General features: G+C 42.6%; 1 protein-coding gene across 1 annotated transcript in view; it reads right to left on the bottom strand.

Moving 5' to 3' along the window:
• sgcd (sarcoglycan, delta (dystrophin-associated glycoprotein)) overlaps positions 1–13081 on the bottom strand; it is a 109468-nt gene that overhangs the window by 48410 nt on the left and 47977 nt on the right. The window contains exons 3-4 of the mRNA XM_070917356.1: positions 8459–8560; positions 930–1017 (exon numbers count right to left, since the gene is read on the bottom strand). Of these exons, the coding sequence (XP_070773457.1) occupies positions 930–1017; positions 8459–8560 (190 nt within the window). The remainder of the gene's footprint in view (positions 1–929; positions 1018–8458; positions 8561–13081) is intronic.

The following is a 13081-nucleotide window of genomic DNA, read 5'->3' as shown; positions in this document are numbered from 1 at the left end:
TGGTGTCACGACAAACAAGAAATAGGAAATATAGAGAACTCCCTCCAACTCAAATTGCTTTGTCTCATGTGGTGGCAGAAAGCACTCGGCGTCGGGGGTGACTGATTGACACGTGCGCAATTGATTCTGTCAGTCTCCATCTGGGATGTGAAGTTCCTCCCCGTACACGAACGCCGCTTAGTCATCCAGGAGAAACATCCAAGCAGACTTCGTCTTCCTCCTCTTCAGACCCAGAAGGGAAATGTCAGCGCACTTTTTAACGTGAGAGACACTTCCTGTGCATGTTTACACAAAGTGATTTCCATTCACAGAAGACTGCCAACTCTATTAGAGTGTGACAGGCGGAGAATGGGCGAATGTAAAGAAGAAAGTGCATAACAGAGTTATGGTGGAGCGACTGAGGCCTCTGCTGGCACCGTTAAGGGGAACAGTGGAAGAATTTATGATGTACTAATGTTTAATCCTGGAAATGAGGCAATGACTCCTGGCAGTTAGAGCACTGGTTCCTAACCTGAGAGTCTGGACTCCCAAAAGGGTCCCAAGATAAATCTAAAATTGCAAAATGATTCAAATGATGGGAAATAACGTATCTGGTTTTCTTTGGATAGTTTTACCTCGTCAGGCCTCAAATGACTCAATCTGTAAGGGGAAAATCCTGATCAATGATCCCAATAACGTAGCCTCATCATACATGTTCCAAGAAGAAATGAAGCATATGAAATGGGAAAGGTGGACTTGTTTTGTGGGATAAAAGAATCTCTTTTCTGACGAGTGGAACATATAAAATTCTACATGTCGTGCATCTGTTGCAGCTGATGTCGTCAGTGTTGTCAGGTTTGATGTTTTTGAAAAATGAAAACACATATCATATCAAAAGACAACATCAATAAACTACATGAAAGCGGTTTGATTCTCCTGCTGCGTCTCACCTGTTACAAGTTGTGTGAGCAGCTGGTTGTTGCTGTTGACGATGTTGACCGACACGTTTCTGGACGACTGCAGGAACAGCGGGCGACCCTGCAGAGACACGGACAAGGTTATTTATTTGGTTTGTGGTGCAATGGTTATGAAACTATTGTTTTTTTATGAACAAGTATTCATAGCATAGAAAAAAGGGAAAAATCACCAGTTGAAGACAAAACATTTTTTGTGGGAAACATGTTCATGGTGAGGAAAGAATTTGTTTTTTGAACCATCAAGGTTGACTGTTGCAGGACGGGAGTCCTCGTCTCTTATGTCTCTTATGTCAAAGTCACATTTGGATGGTTGCCAGTGACCCAACTTCCTCCAGACGACATTTTGAGTAGGTCACCCTTCGTCTGACTACTTTTTACATTACATTTTTAGATTACATTGATTACTGTAACGACCGCTTAAAACATTTTCTGACAAACGACCAGTGCTGTGGTTTTTTAGGACAGGAGTGCCCTTATGATCCCGAATGTCCTCACTCTCAAGCTGTAAACTTAGTCTGGCCCTCACAAAGAAGTATAAGACCATAGACTATTTTAATTGTATTTGTATGTCCTCTATGGGGACAGCATGTCCTCTATGGGGACAGCATGGAAGTATATTGAAGGTGCACACTGAGGTATTGTGACATTGTGTTAGTATGAAGCACAAAAATAAAAATGACATCCTTTTAATGTTAATCAACTTTTAAGCATTATACTATAACTATACAACACATGCTGTGGGGTTCTAGGGACGGCACTGTCGGTCAGTGGGTCCACCACTTTGGTCCAGATTGACCTCTGGAAATACTTGATAGGTTGCCATGAATTCTTTTCATGATCCCAAGAGGATCTTGAAACTACTGGATGGGATTAGCATGAAGTTTGGTTCAGAAATTCATCCCTTTAGGATGCATTATAACGTGGTTGTTAAATTTCCTTTATGGACTTTATGGCCGAACACCCGCTTAACTAATGACGTTCCCATTAACCTCAGCAGTAGTTTGTGTTTGGTGTTAATCGCAAATGTTTGCATGTAAACACACTGAACTAAGACAGTGACCATGGTCAACATTATTCCTGCTTAACATCAGCATGTTCGCATTTAGCTCAAAGCGCTGTTGTTCCTAAAGCACGGCCTCACAGAGCTGTTGACTTAGTTCATCCTGTCACCTGCTGGCTTCCGTCAGCTGGGACGGTGTAATACTAAAAAAGTACAGGAGCACACAAATGTAAAACTTCACACTCAAACACACACCCCATAGCCGTCCGAGTGCAGAGACTTCAGCCTCCTGCTCCGTTTGATAACTTCCATTTCCCAGAGTGCCCTGCACCTCTGTAATGCTGATCACGTCGGACACTCTGGTCTTTCTGTGCCCGACTAATCTTCATGCCTCAGTCAACTTCTTAATTAGAGATAACGGCCTGACCATTGTGCTGCGCTTGCAGCCGAGGAGGGGATATGCCTTGTGTGTATATTACTGATAACATTATGGCTCTTGCTAAACTTATTGAAGTTCACACAGTAAATACAGCAAATGTATGATATGCAAGCAAGAAGTTATTACAACAACAATGAGGTGTGAACTGAATGTAAAACTAACAAGAAGATGGAGAATAGTCTATACATAGACGGCGTCGCAGCGCTGATTACATTAACATTAACTGTGGAGTCATTTGAGCATGTCAGGTTTGACAAGCGCACTCCGTCTTTCAAGGCTGAGGTGTGTTTGTGAGTAAACTAGTTTGACTTTTGCCAAGGTGCTTTGGTAGCAAGGTCATACAATACAATACAAAACAATAAAAAGCATTCAAAACATTCCCCCAGTTACTTATATACCACGTCCAATATATGCTTGCCATTGTCAAAATCATTGAATTAAGGTGCCTGCAAAAGGTAGGGTGGCTCTCGATCACAGTTCCCAAATATTCAAAATGACAGACAATTACAGTATAATCTAGTGGTTGTTAAATGTTGATGGGTAAGAGAAGCTTTATAGTTTTACCTACACTTATGTCAAGCACACTGTCTCACACCAGTGCACAAACACACAGAGCCCAGCTTCTATACGTGCCCTTGAGGATCCAACTAACTTCCTACAAGTACAGTGAGGCAGTTTTCTGACAAACTGTACATGAACACCAGAAAGTGCAACTGTACAGGGATTGAAAAGCTGCCCAAACACAAAGGACGGAATAAAACAGAAGGACTGACCATGTGATCAGACCGAGGCTCTGCAATAACAGCTGGAGGCAGTGAGCGCTAACGAGTTAGCAGTGACTCCTGAGCACTCACTGATGCGCTGCTCCTTTCAAATGAACTTTGTTTATATGACTCTGAAAATATCACTGCAAAAATGTTCAAGTCCTTTTTGTTTAACTTATTTTAAGAAAATAAGACTTAATAATAATCGGTTTCCATACACTTATAACAGCGATCGCACAGGTTCATTGCATGTGTCACTGGACGAGCTGCATGACAGACTGTGAGTCCATGTTTACATTGTTGCACTACAATATATAATATAAATTATATAAAGAGAGATAATGAATAACAAGCTCTGGCCATAAGGTTGGAGCTGTTTCTAACTTCTACGTGTACTTCGGCCGATGAACGAGACCTAGAAGCACCTTTTTGGATTCACGACCAAAGTTTTTACCTGCAACAGCCAAAGATGGCACAATGTGTAGGGGCCTTTAGTTCAAAGCAGGTCCTCAGTGTGCAGAGGAGTCACTGTTCACTCGTTGGATCTTATTACCTGCAGCTAGGCTGACATCAATAAAAGATGGAGAACATGAAAAATACGTCTAATCAGTCAACAAAGAACAGGAGGCAGAAATGGGCAGCTTCACGAGGACCAGTGTTAACCCGTTCATCCATTCATTCAAGCAGAGGTTCTACTCCGACCTTCCTCTCCTCCTCTTCACGAGGATAGGCCCTGCCAGGAAACCTACTTTTATATACTGCTTCTTTGCAACAGTAACATTGTGAGAGAAACTTAATACCATCTGGATTACATTTTGTGCCCATTATGAACGCATCTGCCAAAATGTTCACAAAAACTTATCTGCAGAACGTTCACTGACAACGTTCCTAATTTGTATTCCTACAGTTGAATTGAAGCGAAGAAGAGGACATATTTACTTTTAACCAAAATCTTCTTTGGTATTAAAGTCCCTGTCCACCATGTCTCTGCAGCCTTCAGTGGAAAACACTTTGCCAGTGAACATAATCCAGGCAGCAAATACGCTTCCATCAAAATGTAATTATAATTAGTAATAAGTAATTAATAGTATATAAACAGCATTGCTATGAGACAGGATCATTCATTTTCTCATTTTGACCATTATCTCTCTCTTATCAGTCACTGCCCACATTTCATGGCAATCCCTGTAATTCATAATCCATACGCAGAGCTAGCAGCCTGGTGACGAACACAGTGAAAAATGGGACAGTCTATGTTGTGCTAATGAGCTCAGGTAATGTATAATATGTTGTTTTTCTTCACAGCACCAGGCTTGAGCTTCAAAACCACACCCACACAGTACAGTGTGCTGTGTTTGATAGCAGCCAGCTCATCGTTGCATCTTTCTGCAACTGTCTCTTGAAATGCCCCAGAGAGGCTCCTGCAGGAGTCCTTCGGGGCTGTTTGTGTACAGTACATGTGTTTAGTTCGTTGTTGTGTGGTGCCTTTGATCCACTCCACCTCCTTCTTCTCCTCGTTACTAATGCAACAGACAATATTACTCCCAGCAGGATGCCTCTCACACAGAGAGGAATAAGCAGAGTGAAAAAAGAGAGGAGATAGACGAAAGTCTAGGAGAGAGACATATGGATTGGAGTTTGTTATAGAAATATTTACTGGACGCTCCAAAGGCTGCAAAACACTCACTGGTTGAATTAAACCTCAGTAAGAAGACCAAAGGACCAATTTTCAGGAGCAATGCTTTGGCTCTTTCAGAAATTGAACCTGGTCTTATCAAAATAAATCCACAGTTTAGTGCCCAGGCTCACTTCCTTGAAGAGTGCACAGGTGTCAAGATGCAGGTTGTGAGTAGTGATGGATGCTTAGTTGACAATTAATTAATTTCATTTATCATTTGCTGCTACCGGATTCTCAGATGTGAGGATTTTGTTGATTTTGTTCATCATCACTGTAAATTGGGTCGTTGACCGCAGGTCAGACACAGTTTTATGGCATCGCGTCATCCAAAACGAAAATAATCATTACTTGCAGCAACTTCATGGATTATATGTGGCATCATTAAGTGAGCAAACGTCAAAGTGTGAGGCATTTTTTAAAACCTGCATTAACTGATTTTTGGTGCCACCTGGGAGGCAGCAGGAACAAGCTGTGAACACTGACATATCATCTTTTAAGTTAATATGGCAAACCTGTTAGCGTACCTGCTTATTGACAAGCAGATATAAAGCGCAACATTAGCTTTCGTTTGGATTTATGTTTCTGGCAACTTGATGAATGTTCAATATTCTAAAGGGGAATTATTTGGCTCTTTAGCGGCTAAATGCTTCACTGCATTCACCAGCAAATGGGTAACATTGTTAATATGGAAATATTGATAAGAGCAGCATGATCTGTATCAGTCTTATAAGCTAATCTATAATACTGGATTGTTATGGTCACTTCCTGAATCTGGTCACAAAGTCTCAATTCACTTGAAGTGAACGAAGCCAAACTCAGAGAAAGACTGAGGGCTAAAGATCAAAGGACACGAGACAGAAGAGGCGTGGAGAGAAGACTAAATGGGAAAGGCCGTGCAGGAAGTATTGGGCAATACAATGAGACCAGAGTGCAATAATATTAACAGAGGAATAACTGCAACCCACAGCAGGGGTCTTCCTTGGTTTCATCTGTCTGTCTCCTCTCCTGGACTGACCAATTGTCTTCTCCCATCACCTCCTCCTTGGTATTACTATTCCTCTCACCCCCTCTGCTGAAGCTACCAGCCATCTATCCTCCCCTCTGAGCTCTCTTCTGTTTATTTCTCCCTCCGCTCGAGTGTCTCCCCTCTTACCTCCTATTTGCCCTTTCATTTTTCTTTTCTGTGTCTCTTTTCATATTCATCTCCATTCTACTGTCTATCCAATTTTCTCCAATATGATCTGGCAAATAATTCGATTTTACAAAGGAAATCCTCTGCACTCTCAGTACTGGTCTGACACCAACATGTGTTTATAGTTTATGATCAAAGATGGCTACAACAGCTCCCAGCTAAATATCCTAGCTCTATCAGTCTGTATTTATTGTTATGAATATGTTGATGATGTCATACACTGGCCTGCATCAGCAAAGCCTTTCTAACCGAAGAGCCAAACGAGTGATCCAGAGATCTGCAGTAGGTACTTCTTGTACCGATTGGTGAAATCGGGACTTAATATGCCATAATGTCACAATGTGAACATGTTGTGCTTGTTTGAGTCGGTGGTGAACTTGGCCGCCTCCTGCGTGTCGCTGCCTGTCAAAATATGCTCGCTGGCTTCCCGTCTCTCTCATTCTAATTCAGTCCTCCTCCATCTGTCTCCTAATTTCCGTCTCTATTAGTAGTACTTCTTCTTCTTCTCTCTCATTCCTCATCTCCATCTCCATCCTTACTCTGCTGTCTTTTGCTATCCGACTCCCTTACGCTCCTCTCTGCTCTCCCATCTCCATCGCTCATCCTCCTTCTCAGCTTGCATAAGGTTCTAGACAGCAGAGATAAAGCGCGCTGCTCTCTTGCATTATCAAGCTATCCGTCCACTACCTGCACACAGCTATTATTACTGCCAGAGCAGAAGAGACAGAGGGAGAGCGTGCCTATACCTTTATCGTGCCATCTCTCGGCTTGGATACTCCTCGTAGTTGTTATAAAGACAGCAGGAGGCACATCAGAATGTTAATTTTGTAAACAGAAGGTACCAGGGGACCTCTGAAAGACTTGTGTTTGAATCGCTAAACGCCAAAGATTTCCTGCAAGCAAACTGATGCAGTAGCTGTGGCTCTGTGCAGCACGCTGGAGAAAGCATGTTGCTGACACTGCCAGGGTTGTTGCATGTGTTTTTTCCCCCACCAGCACCACCTGGTCTGACAGGTGCACTGATGAGGCCATATGGTGCTCGTCGTGATGTCGTGTCTGATCCTAACATGACATGGAATTACATGACAAGTCTTACTATGACACCACGTGACACATGTTGTCTGGTTATGACGTGAAATGACAAAACATCTTTTTATGACACAACACGTCACAACACCGCAATCCTGATTTGTCCTGACGTGACATGAAATGTCTTGTTGTGACATCACACAATATGTTTCGGCCTTGCTATGATGTGGTGGCATGATATGTCATGTTATGACACGACAATAACGTGACATTTCTTGCTGTGGCATGACATGATTTATCTTGTAAATGTGAAAATACCAGAATAATTCCAGGCAGTCTGCAGGTAGAAATCTCTGTATCTAACTGATGAAGCTGAACAAAAACCCTCCTCAGCTAACAGTCACATAGCCAGGGTTGATTCCAAAGATCCTGCCTTTGCTCCTGATTTACTGGTCACTGTACATTCGAGCCTTATGGTCACCATCTTTGGGTAACGACCATGGGAACAGTGACTTTTACTGGCAGGGTGTCAGACTTTGGGACAAGATGTGGCGTACTGTTCCTTCATTCTAAAGGAATCGCCTCCCTGTGGAGGTTTTCTGAGATGAGACACAATGTCAGACCAACAGCACATCCTATCTGACCTGGGAACACTTTAGGATCCCCCAGGAGGAGTGGATGACTCGGCTGAGTCCGCTGACACTACAACCAGACCCAAATGTGTAGCAGGAAATGGATGGATGGTTTTCAGCTACCCATGTGAGAACATGCAGTGTTCCCTCCACAGAATCTGTGCTAGGGTGGTCTGGAAAGCGTCGGCAAACAGAATTTAAGCTTTGTTAGAGAAACATTTAGACACTTAATGAAATCAATACAAGTTGTGAAAGCAGGTGGAGTGGAAGCACTTGTAGTTTGATGCTTCCAGTATGAGTCCCAACAGGATTGTCTCGCATGCTTTCTGTATTGTGTAAGATGTAAGCTTCAGGACTCGAGTTCACACTGTCACAGTCATTAGACATTTATCTCTTCACACCATTGCACCCTCTCACCTCATACTGAGGGTTGTCATTCACCCAGTGTCACACTACTCTATGTTGTGCAGCTATGGCTAATCACTACATGAGCATTTTTTTCCTAGCAAGTAATTTACATTTTTGCATTAATTTGGGAAACGCTATATGGCACTAACTCACTGCTAAAGTAATGATTGCTTATGCTAATTCTGATTATTGCTCAAACTGTGAGCTAGGTATCCTGGCTCTGTACAACTCAAGGACATGCTGTTTATTCTCAAAGGTGTTAGCATCATTAGCATTGCTAGCGTAGTCTTTGCACAGACACCAAACACCAACACGATGAAAACACAAGGATATAAGAGTGTCTCTCTGTGAGTGACTTACTGGTTTGGACTGGATTTCTTTGGCATAGAGGGGTTGGAGGAACTCGGAGTTCCCTTCCAGTTTCAGGCCCTTCTCTGTTATTCTGAGGTTGCCCATGCCGTCCTGTGAGGAGCAAAGACACAGTCACATTTAGTTCATATTCTCATGTTTTTATATATACATATACATAAACAGAACCCCGGCTCGTACTACTTCTTACTATCAAATACAAGAAAAGTTTAAAGATTGAACAATGCACTGTACATTCAGTGTATCACGGCCATGAATGCTAACTGAGAGCTCAGAAGTATTCTATCTATGTTTTTAGAGCAAGTACACATCAACCGGTCACATACGTATCCATCCCCAACCATATTCAGTTAACAAATCACTGATGATTTGCGTCTTTCTTTGTGCCGAAACACGATCATCATGACAATACCAAAACAGTCTTGTATGATCCACAAAGTTTTTCCTAAATGCTAGATATTTGTGATGAAATATGAGTTCTCGTTCTTGTTTTTTCAGGAGCTTTTCACCTCTTTTCATGGACTTCATCAGTGAAGAGAACCTGCTTAAGTGTCACCACGTGACCTTAGTATGGAGACTTTGTTCATGCGACAACAGGTGGTCATATATGTGACTACTGTTTCTGCTCAGAGAAGGTCTTCAGTGGTGACCAATGACCTCCTTGATCAAATGCAACCACCCGTTGTCACGTGAGCAAAGTTTCATACTTGCTTAAAAAAGCTAATAAGATAACCTTGAGTGTGTTTCCAAGAGCAAGAATGGACCTCAAATCAGTCACAGCTGAGTAAAGGATGACCAGAAATGTCACAGAAATGTAAGATTGAAGTTATGTGTTTTATTAATGTTTCATAATGTTCTGTTTGTGCGTCATCAACATCAAGGATGAGTCACGTCAGCGCTCGTGGACAAGCCAAGGCTCTTCACAGTGGTCTCTTCCCGTATTTCATGCCAATATGGTGCCGAGCCATCAGCATGGATTGCTGGCTGTACTCAACACCTGCCATTTTATTTGTGACAACAAACATATGTTGTTTATCTGTTTCAGATGCCTGTGTGGGGAAAGATTTGACTTAATATCACACGTGCCTGATGGTGTGAGGAAAGATGGACACTCACTGGATTTCCAGGTACAAACTCTGAACACTGTACAAAGACCATATTAGCCTCATTAAACTGTCTCCCTAGTTGATCAGCTGCCCTAATCTCTTTTAATCTGTTTTTAATGCAGTGATAGTGGTGGATACTTGACTTCAGCATTAGTATTACAAACTGATCTATTGGCAAACATGGCGTACACATTGCATACATAAACAGAACCCCGGCTCGTACTACTTCTTACTATCAAATACAAGAAAAGCTTAAAGATTGAACAATGCACTGTACATTCAGTGTATCACGGCCATGAATGCTAACTGAGAGCTCAGAAGTATTCTATCGTGCTAATCATGTGAGCAATATTTCTATATAAGAGGATTATTAAGTTTAGTCTAAATTGAAACAAAATCACAATAATAAATAAACACTGGGATACTGGGACGTGAAGTGTACATAATGATTTAATGTGCAGCTTTACAAAACGTCATATCATCCAGTTATAAAGACATTCATTCACCTGACTGACCTAAATTTAGACCCTTTATGGTAAAAACAACTCAATTACAAGAAATGTAATAAGCAAAGAGTCAAAACTGCGTCCTTCACTTATTTCATCTGCATATTTTGTTCTTAGTCTTGTCTACTTTTTCAGACAGGGACTCAAAGGATAAATGTAGTTTCTCTGAAAGCCAAGCTCACTTCAACACGGCAAACCACTAAATGCTTATGCATGCTGTATTTGGTAAATTAAGTGCAGTACTTTAAGGTGGCAGCTGGAATAGAATATTATTCCAAAAAACTGGGTAAATAAATTAGCGTAGCGGCAACCCAGAGGCTACAAAAGTGCGTTTGTTCATCAGCAGCAAAGAGCAAACCAGACATGCTTCCACTCACCAAACACAGTGAAGGTATCTCAAAGTAAGGCCTTGTCTTTTATGTACATTTTTTTTGCCCTTTCCCCCAAAAAATCTTATAAAAGCAAGAGAATGCAGTGCAGCAACTTGCCAGTCAGTCAGAGGTATTGCAGCAGTGTTACAGATGCTTCCAGTCTGTCTCAGTCTGTAGCAGAACAGCAACAGACCAAAGTATATTAACCAGCGATGATAAGAGGAGATTTGGTGAGAGGAGTCTGGCTCAGTGGCTGCTTTGATTCAAACACGACTAGCAAGGCTGACCCTTCACTTTCCATCCAGTCATTATATAAATTATATGAAATCACCAGCTGGATCGTTTCAAAGATAAGAGACGTCAGAGTGATAGAAGAGTAAGGAACAGAGAGACAAAGAGCCAGCTATCTGCCCATGTGATCTTCTCCTGCAAAGACTTTTTTTTGTTTTCCCGCCGTCTTTTGATCCCTCAGGTTCTGACGAGCAAATGGAGATCAAGACCTCTTGAAATCCCAAAGTAACTGAGGACTGTTTTCAAGCCTCCTCCATGTAATCCTTCCCCCCACTGTGTAGAACATATTAAAATTCTGGCACTGTTGTGGCAACAGGGGGTTGAGTCCTGGACGTGTTGTGATTGTGAATTATCCCCAGGTGGAAATCAGCAGGCCTGTCAGAGGAGGCCGGCAGACATTATTTAAACTCAATTTCCAACACTTTGATGACGAAAATCAACTGTAAGAAAGGAGACATATATTTTCCCTACTTGGAGGTTCTCGACAGAATATTCCTTAATACAGGCCCTCACAGATATATTCATTTCTATCAGACACAGATTCACGTGGACCCTCAACAGAGATCCTGCAACACTGTCGTCTGAGCCAGACAACGCCAGTGTAACGCTGCCCCACTGTGTGATTTGATAGCATGCCAGTGGAGCAAAAGAGGAGCGGAGCAACAATGGCCCCCCATTCCGTGTTCGTACGTTTTATCCTTAACGGCGAGGCGGGATAGTGGCGCAACATTCCCGCCTTGACCAGGCTGCATAAAAGGGGCTAGTGTTTCCTCCCGCTGGCTACTTCACATCTTGGTCTTGATAATCACTGAGGATGCATAATAGCTGAATGCTGTGCTTCAGTCTGTATCTCTGCCTCTCCATTTCACACACTTTTTTTTCTCTGTGGAGATAAGTCGTGAGACACACTTACAAAGAACTGAATTTCAGAAATTCAACTCATGCGGACGCTTGAAATATGCTCCTAAATTGACAGCAGTAGGCTACTAGTATTATAATAGACTAATAAGACTGCATTGAGGGAGACAGAGCAGCAGCCACAATGGGTGCCATTGTGGTAAAAAGAAAAAAAGGTATAATAAGGCTGATATCTGGGTACAAACCACAGAGATTCAGGTAGAAGCTGCAAGAGTCCTGAGAGACTCCAGCACAGACAGACAGGAGGAGACAGCTGAGCTCACAGCCCAGCCACCCAGTCACATGCAGCAGTGACAGTATAACAACAAAATGTCACCCGTTTCATGTTATTTGTCTTCATGTTTTTGGGACTCTTTGCAATGTAATGAAAGGTAAAGAGAAATCCAGTGAAGTCTAAAGGAGAATACAACTACTGTCAAATCACTGAAAATCTGCAAATAGACTTGACTCAAAACACTGAGCACAGCTGCACTGTTTGCAGTTTCTTTTCTGGTCAAAAATCTTTTCTTTCTTTTTCTTCTCTGCAGTGAGCAGCGTGCTGCAGCCGGCACGGCGAGGAGAGGCGAGGCGAGGCGAGGCGAGCAGCCATGAATAATTCAGGACCGCTCTTACCAGGACAGAGGCCTCTGAACACTCAGGTGTGCCTCCCAACCTCTCTTCTACCCTCTCCTGTCCTCCTCTCCTCTACCTCCTTTCCATCTTCTTCACCCGCTGCCTTTCATCTTCTTAAAATCCTCAACCTTGTCCGGCCCTCTTGCTGATCATCCTATTTGTCTCTCTTTCGGTCTTTCTCTTCAGTTCAACTGGAAGGTGTTTCAATTCAGAACGCATGAAATTCAAAATAACTTGCTGTCAGAGCAAAATGACAAATCACAGATTATGATGTGATTCAGACGATAATACGACTCACTGACTGAGACAAAACACGCAGATTTTAATCCACGAGTGGCAGGGTCCGCTGCTGTTTAGTCAAATAAGCTAATGTAGCTGGGGGAGCACATCTCAGACTCCAGGACCATCAGCACCGGTTTCCCCTGTCTCTCCCTGACTTAACCCCCCCCCCCTCTCTCAACAATGACTAAATTGATCTGCACTCAAACCAGAATTGCCTCCACTGCCACCACTCCGTTAGCTTGATAGTTATAGAGAATTTATTGTGTTTGTGTGTGTGCGTCTTGGACTGATTGTGTATGCAGTGTGTGTGTGTGTGTGTGTGTGTGTGTGTGTGTGTGTGTGTGTGTGACTAGCTGCTCTGTTTACCTGGTTGTTTGTGGGTGTATGAGTGCAGGAGAAAACGCCTGTCTTGTAAATAACATTTGTGCCTTCAGTTCCCTCTGTTATTCTCCAGATTTATTTGGCCCAGCTGCGAGGAGGGGTGGGGGTTGGGGGGGGCGGTGAGGAGCAGCAGCAAATATAAGGACT

The sequence above is a fragment of the Enoplosus armatus genome, chromosome 13 (genome assembly GCF_043641665.1).
Source record: "Enoplosus armatus isolate fEnoArm2 chromosome 13, fEnoArm2.hap1, whole genome shotgun sequence".
Taxonomy (NCBI): Eukaryota; Metazoa; Chordata; class Actinopteri; order Centrarchiformes; family Enoplosidae; genus Enoplosus; species Enoplosus armatus.
The sequence above is the reverse complement of the archived record's forward strand: the minus strand, read 5'-3'. Positions and strand labels throughout refer to the sequence as shown.